A 16,663-nucleotide genomic window follows, 5' to 3' on the forward strand; every position below is an offset into this window, starting at 1 on the left:
GAGAGAGAGAGAGAGAGAGAGAGAGAGAGAGAGAGGGGGGAGAGAGAGAGAGAGGGGGAGAGAGAGGGAGAGAGAGAGAGAGAGAGAGAGAGAGAGAGAGAGAGAGAGAGAGAGAGAGAGAGAGAGAGGGAGGGAGGGAGGGAGGGAGGGAGGGAGGGAGGGAGGGAGAGAGAAAGAGGGAGGGAGAGAGGGAGAGAGACGAGAGAGAGAGGGAGGGAGAGCTCCTCAGGTTACTAATAAAGATTGCAGTCTGAGTGGGCTGAACCCTGGCTCCCTTTAAACTACAGAGCACCTGTAAGCCTGCAGTCAGAGCAGAGCTGGGGGAGGGAGGGGTGCTGACCTGTAGATGCCCTCCACCATGATCAGGAGCTTCTTCCAGGGTCTGTGGGTTCGAGGCTGACCTGAACACACAGCCTCCTTCAGCAGTCTCTCCAGGCTCTGCATGTCTGGGAGGCACACACACACACACACACACACACAAAAACATGTATTAAATATTGTTGAAACCCTCCCTGTCCTGTGATCACGTTGTGAGAGCTCGATGTTATGAGCTGCTGATGTAGAGAACACAGCGACCAGTAGATGGCAGTATTGACCAACACACAATGAAACACATTCTCCTCCAAACAGAACCAGCCGAGCAAGAGCTGCCTGATTTATTAAATCAGCCCACAATCAATCGACTGAGACCAGAACACGTTTATCAACATGACTGTCGTGTCTGTCTCTGCACGGGGCCTTGAAAACTTGAATCCCCAGGTATGCACATCCCTCACGTGAGCAGGCAGCCACGCGGCTCCTAACAGCCCTGCAGGCCCCATGCCCAGCGTGTCAGGGTGATGTGATCGGCTTCCATGCTGCCAGACCTGCTAAGCCAGTCCTGTCTAGCCCAGACTACCTCCTCCGCCAACTGACAAGACACACAACTCCTGGAGTACAGCACTGAGCCCAGAGGGAGGGAGGGAAGGAGGGAGGGAGGGAGGGAAGGAAGGAAGGAGGGAAGGAAGGAAGGAAGGAAGGAAGGAAGGAGGGAGGGAGGGAGGGAGGGAGGGAGGGAGGGAGGGAGGGAGGGAGGGAGGGAGGGAGGGAAGGAAGGAAGGAAGGAAGGAAGGAAGGAAGGAAGGAAGGAAGGAGAGATTGGATGGAGAGGGAGTTAAGGGGGAAATGGGCAAGGAAGAAGGGAGGGAGGAGGAAAGGGGGAGAGAGGCAGGGAGGGGTCAGCTGGTGAGGTGCCTGAGGCCCTGCTCTCCTAGAAGCCACGACCCCGGGAGGCCCAGGGACATGGGAGGAGCCTTAACAGACTCTGCTTGTACCTGTCAGCACACATTTGCTGCTGCAGGTCTGCATGTCAGATCTGCTTATTTGTCCTGTCTGCCGAGAGGAAGAGGGGGAACGTTTCCAACGCACGCACACTAGTCCTCCACTCAATCTTATTTACCTCTCTTATCTTCTCTAGGAAAAAGAATTAGACAACACAAAGCCTAATTGGCATAGTCCACAGTGTATTCATCTCCTTTCATTATTGGTGTTTGATATTTGGACACAGCATGTGATTTGGTTCATCTTAAAGTGAAGACAACAATCCCCTGGGAGGGAGGACACTGGAGGCCGGGAGGGTGAGCTTTGTCTCCAGACTGGGTCTACTCACTGTTGTGCTTGAACACCCGGATGGTCGCTCCTGACAAGCGCGCTCCCAGGATGAGAGATGTGTGGTTCAGCTCGTCACTCAGGATCAAGGAGCCCTGGAAACAGGCCCAAACAGGGCGGGGTCACAAACAACATCCCTTCAAATGAGCCAGGCCCAAAACTAACCAGCCTCCTCTAACACATACAAGCGTTCCTCAAACATCGACACAGCGCAGCAACCATCGCCAAGCAACCATCGCCAAGCAACCTCCCATTTGCATCGTCCCTCACAGCTCAAACACACTCTAGAGTCAGAGCGGAACGTTTTGGTCAGCGTTAACATTTGCCTACATTAGCGTGTGTGGCCTCTTAAAGGCCTCACGTTGACATGATGACAGTGGCAGGGGGGCAGGGCTCAGCCTGGGGTCTGGGGGGGGCTCCCTGGTGTACCAGCAGCTGTCAGCAGGGCTGTCTGCTTGGGCCTGCAGCCTGCTACAGCCTGGGTCTGAGGAGATGACCTGCGCTGGACGGAAACATCCAGAAACCCTGAATGCGTTCTACTCTCCCTGGAGGATCTGCAGCCATGGCTGCGTTTACCACCCGCCCCACAGTCACTTACACCCCAGCCCCCAGCCACCCTCTCCCCCCTCCTGTCTAGTCCAATCAGTGACAGCCAAGCTCTGTGTTGCTGACGGCGAGGCCGTGTGGCTAGCTTGGTGCTCCAACAGAGCTGGGCGTGGAGCCGTCATGCCCGTGAGGCCCGCCCCCTCCGACGGCTGCCCTTCGCTGTCTAGCGTGCGGGCCTGACTGTGACTGTGGAGGCCTTGGGCCTCCCTCCTCCTGGCTGCTGTTATGTCTAATTAGGATTTTAATTAATGGGGGTGGGAGGGTAGCTGAGTGTTATTCAGCGGCGTTCTCATTCATTTAGGCCATCTGGGGGGAAGGGACAAAAGCTGAGCTAATTAGATCCCTTTAAACCGCTGTGAAAACTCGGGTCTACAGAGCAGAAGTGTCGCTGTGTTTCGTTTTGTGGCGTGTGTGTGTGTGTATGTATGTGGTGTGTGTGTGTGTGTTTCAGACGCACCTTGCCAACCAGTGCTGGGATGTTCATAGAGTTAGTAGCGAAGCCCATTCCAAAGGCCATGCAGGCCTCCACCCCCAGGAAAGACGCCACCAGCTGCTCCAGCTCCTGGTGGATCCTGAGGTTACCTGCCACACACAACAACAACAACAATCACTATGACAGGACAGAACACTGCTCTCCACCCACCACAGCTGTGGAGAAGCAGCCATGACAGCCTAACCATGTTGTGCTTTGTTGCTCTGCTATGTCAGGCAGGTGTGTCAGGTCCTAATAGGAGCTCGGTGAGAGACTGGAGAGCCAGGGGGAGGATCAACACAATCATAGGGCAGATAGATTCTGCACTCTGGGGGAAGAAGCCCCTCCAAGTCTGTACAAGATCAACAAATCACGACATAACCACAAGAACAGGCTTATTAATCAATCTGCTGGGTGTTGCACAGTGCCCATGATCAGATAGTAATATGACTGAAACATTGTATTCCGATGTTGTGCAATAAAGACACATGCTGTTGGGCTTGTCCAGGACGGCTGACAGAAAGGGTTTTCCCTTTTAGCTGCATGATAGGCAATTGGTCTGTTGTCATACATTAGAGTAACCTCATGCAATAGTAATTTGCAATATTAGCCGATATAATTAGTGAAATATACTTAGTCTCCATCAAATTACTTTTTTAAACAAATGAACATCATTATCATATATCTATGGTCTAAATCCATCTACATCTAATCACTGATAAAGACAGAGCTGGAGAGGGAGCCAGAGAGAGAGCCAGGAGAGAGAGAGGAGCGAGGCCTAACATGTGTTGTTACTCTGTAGACGTTAGGCCTCGCTCCTCAGTCCCCCACTCCCCCTTCCTGAAACATCTTGAATGTGTCATACTACGTATTATAATGTCCTTTGTCTGTCTGTATGTGTATATATATATATCAGCCTGTCCTATTCTACTCTCTCCATCCAGCTCCGTCCCCAGTCAGATCGATTCAGATGTTTCCTCAACCCGTTAGACTCTCAGACCCTGCTGGCGCGTGCAGCTCGTTTAATCAGGCTGCACTAGCATCTGGTGTCTTTGTAGAGTTTCCATGCCGGCTCTGTCCTCCTGCTCCCTGATCACCATGCCGGCTCTGTCCTCCTGCTCCCTGATCACCATGCCGGCTCTGTGCTCCTGCTCCCTGATCACCATGCCGGCTCTGTCCTCCTGCTCCCTGATCACCATGCCGGCTCTGTCCTCCTGCTCCCTGATCACCATGGCGGCTCTGTCCTCCTGCTCCCTGATCACCATGCCGGCTCTGTCCTCCTGCTCCCTGATCACCATGCCGGCTCTGTCCTCCTGCTCCCTGATCACCATGCCACCCTGCAGAGTGTTGCTTTAGTTCTGCATGGGCTCCGCAAGGAGAGTGTAGTTCTCCCAGAGTCACTTGGGTTACCTCAAGTCAAGTGTGAATTATGTCCATTAAACTTCCGATTAAACGGTGTAGGCTGTTTGAATGTCACAGGTTCGCCCGAATGCCAAGTAACGTTTTCACCGTGGTAACAGCAGCCCCTGATCAGGGTTGGAGACGCTTGCGGATCCGAACCGAGCGTGAGCGGATCTTCAGGATTACATCTCCTTTTTGTTTTTCAGCACACGTCACACGTGACTAGGGAACGTCTGCCAAGATTTCAACACCAGGAGTTAATCATTTCCATCTCTGACCTCGCATATGTAATCTTATAAAACAACCAATAAAACTGTTCAGTTTTTTGAGGAATCACATCACCATGTCACCGGCCTCACAGGCTTCTAACGTTTGAGACGTTTGTACCTTCGGTCCATCATCCCCAGAGGCAAGTTAACCATTCTGGGGGAACTCAGTCTCTGCTAATCATTGTTAGAACAGTGAGAAATGGAGGACCGCACACTGAAATGCCTACCTGTGAATGGTTAACACAAACTTTTGTATAAGCTTCAAACACACACGCACAGTAACACAGCAACTCCCCTTCCTACTTGACTCCAACACAACACGGCCACAGTCAGGATCCCTCTATGCAGACAGCAGCGATCCACAGTGAGCAGTCTGCTTTGGGGCCAGTTCACCAGATGTGACTGCGCTCTGTATATAAATCACTCCATGGGAGCTAAACATTGGATATGAGGGTGTCGTTCTTCAAACATGGATGCTGAGATCATTAATAATTGATGCTTAATGCAACCCATGGAAGGGGCTCTCCCCAAAAAATAAACACATTACAAACATGTGCAGAAACTGCCTAATTTGGGTTAAAAAAATAAACAAATAAATAAATAAAATCCTTCCATGAATAATAAATGACGTTGTTGGGGAGGTACTTTGTACAAACATCCACATGACTAATGATGGCATGCTGTTTCATCCCCTGGTCTTCTGTTCCTGTGTCTGAGGTCATCAGGGTCGTGTCGGGGGGCTGGAGCCACGCTCTCTCTCAGGGCTCCTAGTGTGTCATCATCGTGTGACATCATCGCCCCTGTCGTCCTGCCCCCAGCCCAGGTACAGCAGATTGGGCCGTCCCAATTGTGCCCACGCCCACACCAAAACTAAACAACTATTTGGCCAGAACAAAGACATTTAGTCAAGTATGAGCTTATGAAAGGCTTAAAGTGGAGACTGCCGACCATGTTTACCCAAGTGTTGACCTATATCCACCCATCTTGAACAGGTTATACCACAACAATAGGAAACAGAAACCTAATCGACGAGGTTTGGCATTTAAGGAAGTTGCGAAAGTTGGCCAAGAGTCATACAGCAAATATATAGTAGTAATGCCCAATATAGGTTAGATTACCAAATCTCTCTTCAGATCTCACTTCTAACAGCAAGATGCTCAGATACTACCGTGGCCTATTTTAAAGTGTTTCGTAATGTTACGATACACCAGGATATCTCCATTGCTCCGTGTGGACCACTATGTAATGATTCCAGCTTATGCTCAAACTGTACATAATTTAACAATGGCTGAATTATTCATACATCATAGCCGCCACTGGAAGATAATTAAAGATTCTGGCAGTATAATTCATGAGAAAGATAATAAATGATGGTGCCTGAGATAAAAGAGTTGGAATTTCTTGCCAGTTTGATGGTTAACCTTATCAGTACCATACTGTACCCTAGTTACCTTACGGCCTAATATATGACTAATACAAACAAAAAGGGAATTCTAAAACTATGTATTGTAGAAATATTGCAGTAAAACCTTGGAACTAGTGCAATCACACTGGAACAACATTCGTTGTTCCCATGGTTTCTAACCTTCAACACAGAAAGTCGAAAGTACGTATTCGGTGGAATTGAAAGTCAACCAGACTTACCCATTTCCTGTCTCGTGCTGCAGACCCCAACGCCATACTGACGTATTTTGTCGGCCACGGTTTTCAGGAAGTCCACGTTGTTCTCCGCGAAACCCAGGTAGTTGTAGGAGCCCATGTTGATGACATTCTTTATCGTCTTCCCAGTTAACCTGCAGTAGCGGAAACATAACTAATCATTTTCTATCATGTTTGCGTCCGATTTGATTAAAAAACAAAAACATGCACATCGTGTTCCAAACTGATCATTCTACGCGCATTAGCGGTAGCAGGTCTCTGTTGGAGAATAACGTTCTATTATTTAGTAACTGACAGTGGAACAGTTCCAATGAAGGACATTACCTGAAGGTCCAGTTATAGTCATCAGACACTCTCTCCATCAAATCAAACACAGGACCAGGCAGACTGCAAATGGGTCTGTTCCAATTGTCACGCACCCTCATGTACAGGTTACGATTGTAAAAGTTCTCAAAATCTTGATAAAGTGGAACGAAATCCTGCCAATGAACAGAAATATTAAATCAGAGGATGCAAGTAAACATTTAAAACACAATTAATTGCATGAAATAAGATAGATGGGGGGATGAAGATGTGTCATATTTAACAGCGTGGTCATGAAAGGCTTGGAGGGCCCTATGAAAGAAAGTCCGGTGGAGATTGTATTAAAGCCGGTTTGAATTGATACTGATCACAAGGTTGGTAACTGCTGTGTTCAAAGGGTTCCCTGAGGACTGCAACACTGCACACCAGCCTGACTGATATGGAGAAATGTCATTAACCGTGTTTATAAGAGCCTTTGATGATCCCAGTTTCAAGCCTCCATAAACAACATGAAGCATCTGAGCCAATGAAGGGAGTTCTCAAAGAGAGCATAGCACACATAAGGCCCCAGGCACACACTCGTAAAGTCACCCCTGCCAAACTGAGGGCACAGATTTGCTTCTTTGCCCTCCAAGACGTCAGGCCCTTTGTCACTGAACAAAGCACTTTTTACTGTCTTTCTGACTGATTGGAATGGCTTAATATGGCAAAATAAATTACTCTTGTAAATCTACTAACAGTAAGAGTGTTTCAGTGGTGGTTGAATCAGTCATCTGTAGAACACATCAACAGAATCAGTATTTATACCCTTCCCATTTTCCAAAAGCGGAACTTTTTGGTTGGAACGATCTCAGAGGATAACAGTGAAGCAGTAAAAAATACATTTAAATCCTCTGAGAATTAATTAAGTCTAAAACAGATATTCTCCACGGTGTCCTCACTTTCACCCACAGCATCACAGGATCAAGGATAAACAAGGAGGAGGAAGACGGAGAACAAAAATACTCTGCTTTGAACATCCACTCATCCAAAGCAGCATGTTTCTGCATTGAAATAGGGCAGGAGCAAAGTGGGTTTTGGACCATCTGTCCAATATATGTAGTCATTTACCCCCACTATATTTGATGTTAACTATATGTTCAGAGGGCGAAACAGAGAGACATAGAAAGAATGAGAGAGAGAGACAGAAAGTGACAGAGTGATACAGAGAGAGAGACAGAAAGTGACAGAGTGAGAGAGAGAGAGAGAGAGAGAGAGAGAGAGAGAGAGAGAGAGAGAGAGAGAGAGAGAATGTGTGCAAGACTGAGAGAGAGAGAGCTTGAGTAGGGTGGGGTGTTGCTCACCTTTTGCTCATGCCGTTCCTGGGCAAGGTGGCATCTCTCCAGGCCCACCGCCCTGAGAAAGTCCCTGAAGTAGCCGAACAGGGTGACGATGCCAAACCCCAGGTATGTCATAACAGCCACATACATGGGCGCCTGTTCAAACGCCTCTGATGCACGTCGCCTGGAGCATGGCCCATTCCACTGGCCATGCCTCTGCTGCACAAAACAGGAAGTAGACATAAGCATGTGCATTCTGCATTTTGAACAAAACATTGATCCTTGGAATGATCTGCTACAATGAGGGAGTTTTCTTTTTGATATTCAGCAGACATGCTGTTAAACAGGTATTACTTTTTAATCTCTTCATTTCAGATTCAGAGTAACAGACTAAAGGCATAAACAGATAATAGTAATGAAGAAAATATTTAAACGTACATCGCAACTAAGCCTTTTAGCTAATGATGTTAGCGTTGCTATTTCAAAATATGAAAAATTACCCATTTATAAAAGTTTTTAGTTTACCATCCAGTAATTACAGGAAAACCCCAATTTAAATTTAAGAACATGAGATTAAAGGTAACATTTTTTCAACAAACTTCAAAACTAAAACTTTTAAGCTTGCATTGTCCCACACCTTATTCAACATCAAATTCAAGTCACTTTTAAGGATGCAACATTGTTATGCAGCATTAATCAAAGATCGTTGACACCACTCACTAGGACATTGTTGTGGCAGTGACTTTCCAGCCTGTAAATCTGATGACACTGAGGGGGACACTTCTCTTCCCGGATATTACATGCCACTCATGACTGAAACCACAAGGGACTTTAGTGTATCTTGTATTGTAAGGGTGGGAATCTTTTGGAACCTTACTTACGATTCGGATCAATTATTGGGGTCACAAATCAAATAAAAATCGATTCACGATATTTTGAGATTTTTAATTAAATTACATAAAAAAAAAAAAGACATACATGGGTGTTTTTTTACATTCGTGAATCGATGTGAATTGCTAGAAGACTGAATCGCGATTCAAATGTGAATTGATTTTTTCCCCCACCCCTATTGACAGTCAGTGGATCGGACAGTGATCAGAAAATGTCCTTCTGTTTGATTATATCATGTTAAAACCATACACAGAAGTTATACTGGTCCCACTTAACAAAATGTCTGTTTAAGAATGAGGTGATCACCTCATTCTTAAAGGCCTTAAGAGGCCTTAAGATTGGCACTGCCACACCCAGGGACTGTACTAGTTTGACTTGATTATTTGTTAGCACTACACTGGGCAATGCGCACACATCTGACACCATTACAAATACACAATTTGAAGCAATAGCTTAAATTAAAATGTGCACTTGCATTACAGGTAAAGTAGCTAAATTTGAATGATGCCGTGACAACAAAATGTAAAGTCTAACTAGATATATTGCATTATGCAAGTGGGAGAGTCAGTCGCATAAATTAGACTAGTTTATGTAACTGTAAGTCCACTATGAAGAAATCACTTCAATATGATATGTTGTAGAAGAATATAGCCCGACTATATCTAAACTGTGGAATCCACCCTTTTCAGGGTTCATGTCCCGTTTACAAAAACGTTCAAGGCCTGATTTGAATTTTCTAGACTTCAAATCTTTTGGGAAGTAAGTATTTTCAAGGCCCGTGGTAACCCTCCGGAACTCAAGTTGTGGAACACCTGGTAAATGAGGTCAAAGTTGACAACCTTTTTACTTGCAGGACCAGGTCCAACTGGAGTTCCACCTTTGAAAAAGTTGCTGGAGTATGAATGAAAATGTCGGCGTTGTGCAACCTTGATTTGTGTCCAACACGGTGGACACTTCAAAGCAGTAGCTAGCTAAGAAGATTGACGTTAGCTCAAGTACTGACTGACATTGTCTACCAGTACAAACAGTAGGTTGTTTTGCATAGGCTAGCTAGCCTATAGGTGGTTTCGGTCGTACGCTACTGGATCATTTCCTCATCCACATAAATAAACATTTAACAATTGAGGTACATTTATAAATAGAATTGACTCCCTTGTATAGTAAAAGTACACACAATTTAAAATACTGCTTTGCAAGTCATTTTAGTGTGAGAAATCCCAGGCCGCTTTTTGTAGACCAACAACGTTGACTTCTACGTTAAATCACAACTGTCAGTGTCAGTGTCAACTGAACTGGGCGCGCCAAACTAAAAAGCTTGAATATGATCTCGACTCCTTCTCATTAAAAAGCATGTGAGTATCCCCTGGTTAAACGTAGGTCAGCCGAGTCGATTCCCCGACTGAGTATATTATTTCGACAATATCGTCAACCTGTTTTAAATGATGACAGTTGTAGGAATGCAATTGCCTACATTGCGGTCGATACCTATTTCCTACACGGCTATACATACCTCAGCCTTGTGATATCCATTTGTCCTTTTCTTAATACCGTTTTTCACGTCACACTGGTTTAAATATTGTTTGATATTTCCGTTTTGCACATGACTGTCAGTTCGAGCCATTCCTTTTCAGAAAGTAAACTCGACTTGAATAAAGGAAGTGTAGCTTATCTCCTGAGTTTGGACTCGCAGTTGTGTGCGTACCTACCTGGTGACTTCCTCATTGCCCTGTCACTCTTGAAACCATGCGCACCTCTGTTATGGTTTGTAATTGTAGATCCACCGGCATTTGAAATCTGTTGCCCAGTTTCAACAACCCAACCTATTTTCATTTTTTTTTTTCATGAAGGTGCAAACTTTCACTTCTCTATTTTACGAAGCTTTATGCTACTGACTACAGGAAGAGATTGCCACACATATAAAAGGAAGTTCTACTTTTTAAGAGTACTCTTAAACTGTTTAATGTACTTACATTGAACCAGTCTAAATCAAGACTTTAATGTAGTACAGCTTCTGTTGTTTTATTGCTGTTTATCGGTTTGTTAACAAATACAATATACTGGGATGGTTCTGTTGTCATGTTTATTTACACAGAGCATTCTAACTTCAACGAGCAAAGAAAAGTCCTATATATTATGTATGTGTTCTTAATGTACAGAGCTCTTAGTGGCATTGTGGTGCAACTGCCTGACTGCATCCCTGATATTACTGTCATCAAGGCACAAAGGAGGTGGAAGGAGAATTTGTTGGTCAAAGGTCTAATGCCTCTATGAGAAACCACAATGCTGAATAGCTTTTAAGATACATTGGAAGGGTGCCACAACAAGACTGGTATAGTATCACTTAACCAATATAATGGTTGTGAAAGAACCTGTTGCCTTTTCAAGGAATGAAAGCCCTGTGTATTTGTGTACTTATATTACAGGCAGAGCAGGTAATGAATAGCAGAGAGGGCTGTAGAGTTTATAATGCTACGCTATCCACAGCAATAACATTATTACTGGGAAGGTCACATTCCAACAAGCCTATCTCCTCTGCCTCCCTATTTTTCAAATATATATTTAGAGCCTTTTTCATGCTTTGTTGAACAGTTTTGAAGTGAAGTGTGACAGGAAAGGCAGGGAGAGAGAGAGACTGAGAGGGGGCGAGAGAGAGAGAAAGGAGGGAGACAGACAGCAAAGGGGCCAAGGCCAGATTCTTACACAGGCCGCTGCGGTAAGGCCTCAGCCTACATGGTACGCACGCTTATCCGGTGAGCTAGCGGGCGCCCCTTCCCCACCTTTTGACTGTGTTTTAGTTTGTGTGGGCTCCTCTGCCTCCATCTCTCCAGATCCCTTCTCTCACCCCTCCACCCTCCAACGACAATCTGCTTCTCTCGCTCATGTCTGGAGCTTTTAAATCTTAATTTGAATTGCAAAACTGATTGGATCAGGCCATGTTGGATGATGGCCTGTGATATTTTGGGTGAAAACACCAGGGCCCTGTGGGATGGTGTGTGTCATCACTACAGAGCTGCCTTCACTTCACATCAACCCAGGACGGGTACGGGTGTCTCACAAACAGATGCTGTGAGAAACAGAATCGATGATCACATTAGCAAAAGGGGGAAAAAAGTGTTTAAACTGAGTGTAACAGGAAAGAAAACTGGAGACAGAGTGAAAGAGGAAAGAAGACTGAATCAGACGCAAAATGTAGATCTGAGGAAAGTGACGTTGCCACAGTCATAATTATTCTGATTTAACGCTCGCTCTCGCCCTCCATGAATCCCAGATGTAAACCTGAGTGTAGCTGGTGGAGTCTACCTCCTCTACAGGGCTGATCTCTATCCTGGGACCAGCTGTAACCTAGATCTGTCAAGCCTCATTAGCCAAATCAATCTGGTTCTCATTGGCTTGGTAAATGTAATCATCATTTCACAATCATTTTCATTGAAAATTTCAAGCGGACCTAGTTTTTTGATATTAGCAGTATGTACTGCTTAGCATTTTCCAGAAGGTGTCACATTAACAGTACAGTGGGCTCTTTTGGCTCTGACTGCATCACTCACACATTCCCTCAACAAAAGCTGTTTGACGCTGATTACGCCAATGTGCCCTGCTCCAGAGGGAATGTCCTTATTTTACACTTCAACAAATATACTTCCCCCCCAATACTTTTGAAGATAAGCTATTTCCATGTGTGCATGCGCCCTCATGTGATATCGCAAGATGTCTTAATTTTCTGAAAGGCTTATTCTTTTAACATTTCTGCCCCCTGCTGCTCTACGATCTTTTATCAGGGTAAAGAGGGAGCCTTTAATTTAATTGAATACAGTACTTCCGTTATAAAGATGTGATGGCAATGTATTTCCTAACCCTCTATGAAAGGGGTTACACCTGGAATACAGAATAATAAAAGCGATCTTTGAGGCAGGTCCTCAACGATCACAGCAGGAGGCTCGTGTCGGTGCTGATTTTATACGACGCAATGTAAAAGGGTCTATATTCAAAGCACTGGTGCATATTCACCCACACCGAAATGACTGATAGCCTGATATGTATAAGTGGTTTCCAGGTTTGCTACTTATAGATATTTATAGTAATTCAAGCCTCTATTCAGCCTGTTGTTCTACAGGACACACGTGTGTCACAAGATCATTAGGAGACACCTGCACATGCCTCACCGTGGCGGCCTGGTTCAAATCTGGCTTTCGAGAGCTTCACCCTCTCTCTCTCGCCCTACCCTTTTCCTGTCAAAATTCGAATAAAACAGAAAAATGCTAACGAATCTTATTAAAAACACGATATAAAAATATACACCTATGGAAGAAGCCATTGACTATAAACATTATGAACTACATAATGTCCCCTCCCATCGCTAATACGACACAAAGCACACAGCAAACTGTCTGGAATCCTCACACACTACTACATTTACATTTAGCAAACGCTCTTATCCAGAGCGACTTACAGTAAGTACAGGGACATTCCCCCCGAGGCAAGTAGGGTGAAGTGCCTTGCCCAAGGACACAACGTCATTTGGCATGATGGGGAATCGATCCAGCAACCTTCTGATTACTAGCCCGACTCCCTCACCGCTCAGCCATCTGACTCCCGTGACACTACGTTGTCAACTGTCACACATGAACACTCACACCTACAGCAATCACAGTAGGCTACAGTATGTGATACTAAATGAAATGCACACAGCATGTGAGAGAAATCATAACATATGTTTGTTAACGTAATGAGCAGAAACGTGCCATAAGTACACGTTCGAACAGACATCATGCGCTTCCCAGAGTGCTCGTGCATAGTCCTACCAAGATCCACATGGACGAGTGTTTATGGATGAACTCTCTGTCACGCTGTGCTGTGAAGGGCCAGTGAAAATACAGAGCTATATTTAAATTCTCCCTGGGGGGGCATTATATCACATAATTTCTTCATCAGGCCTGACTGACCTCATTTTAAGACCCCCCACCCCCCACACGCAATCAGAAAACATTAAGGAAAAAACATTCAAAGAAGAGGTATTGAATTTCCAGCGAATTTGCAAAAGCGTTAGCGGTCATATTGTTGGATGTCAGAGCGGTGGGAGTGCGATGGGGCCTGTATCTTTTTGTGCTGTGATGTAGCTGTGTTTCCTTTCGTGTTTGGTGTCGGGAGAGCTGGAAACAGAACTCACTTTACAGCTACAAAGCAGGAGCTCCATTAGGACTAGGCTAGAAAAGGAAGCAAAATCATAGCTTGATGCACGAATCATTGATGTGTTGCTGCTACCATGCCAAAAATAGAATCAGTGTACATGTTTCCCACCCAAGTAAACAAGTGCAAAAAAAAAATTGTAGTGCAGCGCATTGTTTTCGGGTTAGTGGCGGGGAGGATGACAAACTTTTAGTTAACTCTACGTGACCGCAACCACTTTATTCACTGCATGTGCCTTTTTAGAAAAAACGTTTTGACACAGAATCTCATGCAGTTACTACATTTTGAATTTGTTTTGTTATTGTTTTATTCAGCGGATTGAACACCCATAACCCTGAGAGATCGCAGGCTTGGTGGTATAGACTGATACTGTATTTCTTCAGTAAGTTGTTTGACGGTAGATACCCCAGAGTGCCAGCTCCAACAGCTGCACTGTGTCTAACCTTGAGTGGGTGTTCATGTCCGCAGGGGGTGGGCGAATCCACACAGCTCCATGCTCTTCAGACAGAGCGAGAGAGCGAACAGATTTACTATCGGGTGTCAGAAAGAGAGAGAGGGAGGGAGAGAAAGAGAGAGAGAGAGAAGATGGATAGTTAGTGAGTGAGACAGAGATGGAGAGAGGCAGGATGAGCAGGCTGAACCTGGGAGACGGTGCGGTACAGAAGCAGAGCGAGAGGATGGAGAGAGAAAGTACAGATGGATCCAGGCTCCCCTCAGGATGCGTCAGTCTGGGGGCCCATAACCTCCTCCTGTGGTCACTAGTTCAGCTCTTCAAAGCTTCTGTGACCCTAATTAAGTTGTACAGATACAGTAAATCATTTAGGACTACGTCGTTCACCTTCCCAGAACAAAGACAGCGGGAGGAGGAGAAGCTGGAGGGAATATCCTCTGATGTCTTGGGCTTCTGCCCACTCCCCTCTTTCATCCACTTCCTCACTCTTCATCACAGCCAATCAGCTGCTCCTTCCTCACTGCTGTCACCACCACCGCAAACACGTCACCTTAACACCGTGACGTGAATCAATCAGCACAGTTAGTCCCCGTGGTATCTAGGTAGCCCTCGAAGTTTCTAAATATAGACTGACGAATAATGTTATGCTTTGTAAATAAATAAATAAATATTCAGCCTGCTGCCCATTGCACTGCAACGATCAGGCTGTGAAGACTACATTTATGATGAATTGCACAACACCAGAAATTACGCTGGAAAATGAGCAGTCATTTCAGCATCCCAGCTGGGTTAGGGGCATTTACCAAGCAGGCGCAGCAAGCAGGCACAGCTATAAAAGTCCAACTTCGAGTTCAAACGAGCCTGGCACTGCCTCTCCCGCCCTGACTGCAGAAGCAGATATTTGTTCCAGGCACCCAGGAATCCATCTGCCTTATGACATTCAATCTCCACCGGTCTCTCAGGGGGCCTCCTCCCTTGCTGTAATTACTGTTCTCTATCAGCAGGGCCCCCCTGACCAGGCCTGCAGAGAGAGGGCCAGGGAGCGCGGCACCGCCACTGTAAATCTCCTCTCCTCCCTGTCGTCACCCCCCCGAAGGTGAGCTGTTCTCTGGGTGAAAGAAAGGGTGTGTGGGGGGTAGTGTAGTGAGGAGTGATGTATGGTCCTATAGGATGTTTTCAGGGATGGTCTGATCTGTGCGGTCTGCAGCTCCGTTTTGGTGTGATGTCATTGTCGGCTGGAGTGATTGTGGTGCGGAGGATGGATGGGAGTTGGTGTCTGGGAGATGGAGGATGAAACAGCGCTGATGAGAGGGTGACTGGTGCACAGCCCTTTTCTCTCCAGTTAGAAGAGAAGTTAGATGGTGTTGCTGGCAGAGGATGAATGGCTGTTGGGAGCATGATTCTATGAGTGGACATGTGAGATGAACAGCGTTCTGTGCATGCGAGTGACGGATTTGTGTGTGTGGATGTGTGTGGATGGATGCGAGTGTGTGTGCGTGAATCTACTTCTGAGTCAAGCATGTGTTTGAGTGTGTATACATGTGATAACCAAGTCTCCATTCTTAGTTAGTGGTACAGTCTCTGACAGAACTAGGTTTTGTGAAGCTGGCTTTGGCCCAAGTGTTGAACTTCAGTAGAATAGCTGCTGACTGATTAAGGCTTCGTCTCTGAGGGTTTTGGCCGTCTTGTCTTTGAGATAATGGAGTCTCAGTAAACACAACTGGATTCAACCCCTTTTTATGAGACAGAAACACAAAGACAAGCTGATGAAATGTGTATGTGTGCAGAGGGGCACATCTCAACGCCTCTTCTGTTACAGTCAAAGGAGAACGGCAACCTACAAACTGGGCTCTTTGTTTAAGATTAATCAACTCAGACGCTGTCCCAACAGACACAAACTTTTGTTTTTATCAGAATTGTTTAGCCTTTTTTTCATCTCATGTCTTTACAGAACAATATTCTGTAGCAAAATTCCCCGGAAGACAGAACCAGAGTTGCTGGTTTCTATAATACAGTACACAGACTAATGACTATGAAGTCTGTACTACAGTACAGTAGCAAATGTAGTTCACCTGCATGCATATATATATGCATATTATGAGGTTCAGTTGATAAGAGTGTCAGTTCAAAGGAGACCATGACTGGTTGTGCTTTGGGCTGGTCTGAAATACAATCAAACGTACGTTTGCTGGAAGACGAGAGAGAAAGAGAGAGAGACACAGACAGCTGAAGGGGATTCTTTATTTCAACCCTGTTTAGCTGAGTCTTGTTATTCTAGGATCACCAATCAACATTACGACGCACTGCCACTCTGCTCATTACAACATGTCCCAGGCTGGGGAGGTGTGAATCACAGGTCCTGTTAAAACAAAAAGTCTCATTCAATAATTCTTATTTATTCATTGCTGCTAAGAAACTAGCCCTGTGGCCTGCAAGGGATCAGAAGAGAACGATCACAATT

At 45.6% G+C, this 16,663-nt stretch overlaps 1 protein-coding gene across 2 annotated transcripts in view; it reads right to left on the reverse strand.

The window, feature by feature from the left end:
• sptlc3 (serine palmitoyltransferase, long chain base subunit 3) overlaps positions 1–10,403 on the reverse strand; it is a 20,221-nt gene extending 9,818 nt beyond the window's left edge. Inside the window, exons 1-7 of one of the 2 annotated variants that reach the window (XM_084666961.1) lie at positions 10,274–10,403; positions 7,701–7,895; positions 6,379–6,533; positions 6,040–6,188; positions 2,711–2,835; positions 1,649–1,742; positions 341–446 (exon numbers count right to left, since the gene is read on the reverse strand). In XM_084666961.1, coding sequence (XP_084523087.1) covers positions 341–446; positions 1,649–1,742; positions 2,711–2,835; positions 6,040–6,188; positions 6,379–6,533; positions 7,701–7,826 — 755 coding nt within the window. In that variant the 5' untranslated portion in view covers positions 7,827–7,895; positions 10,274–10,403. The other variant, XM_084666960.1, reaches the window with a different exon arrangement.
• Positions 10,404–16,663: the final 6,260 nt, after the last annotated feature.

This window comes from Hypomesus nipponensis, chromosome 11 (assembly GCF_054491055.1).
Source record: "Hypomesus nipponensis isolate SF chromosome 11, ASM5449105v1, whole genome shotgun sequence".
Classification (NCBI taxonomy): Eukaryota; Metazoa; Chordata; class Actinopteri; order Osmeriformes; family Osmeridae; genus Hypomesus; species Hypomesus nipponensis.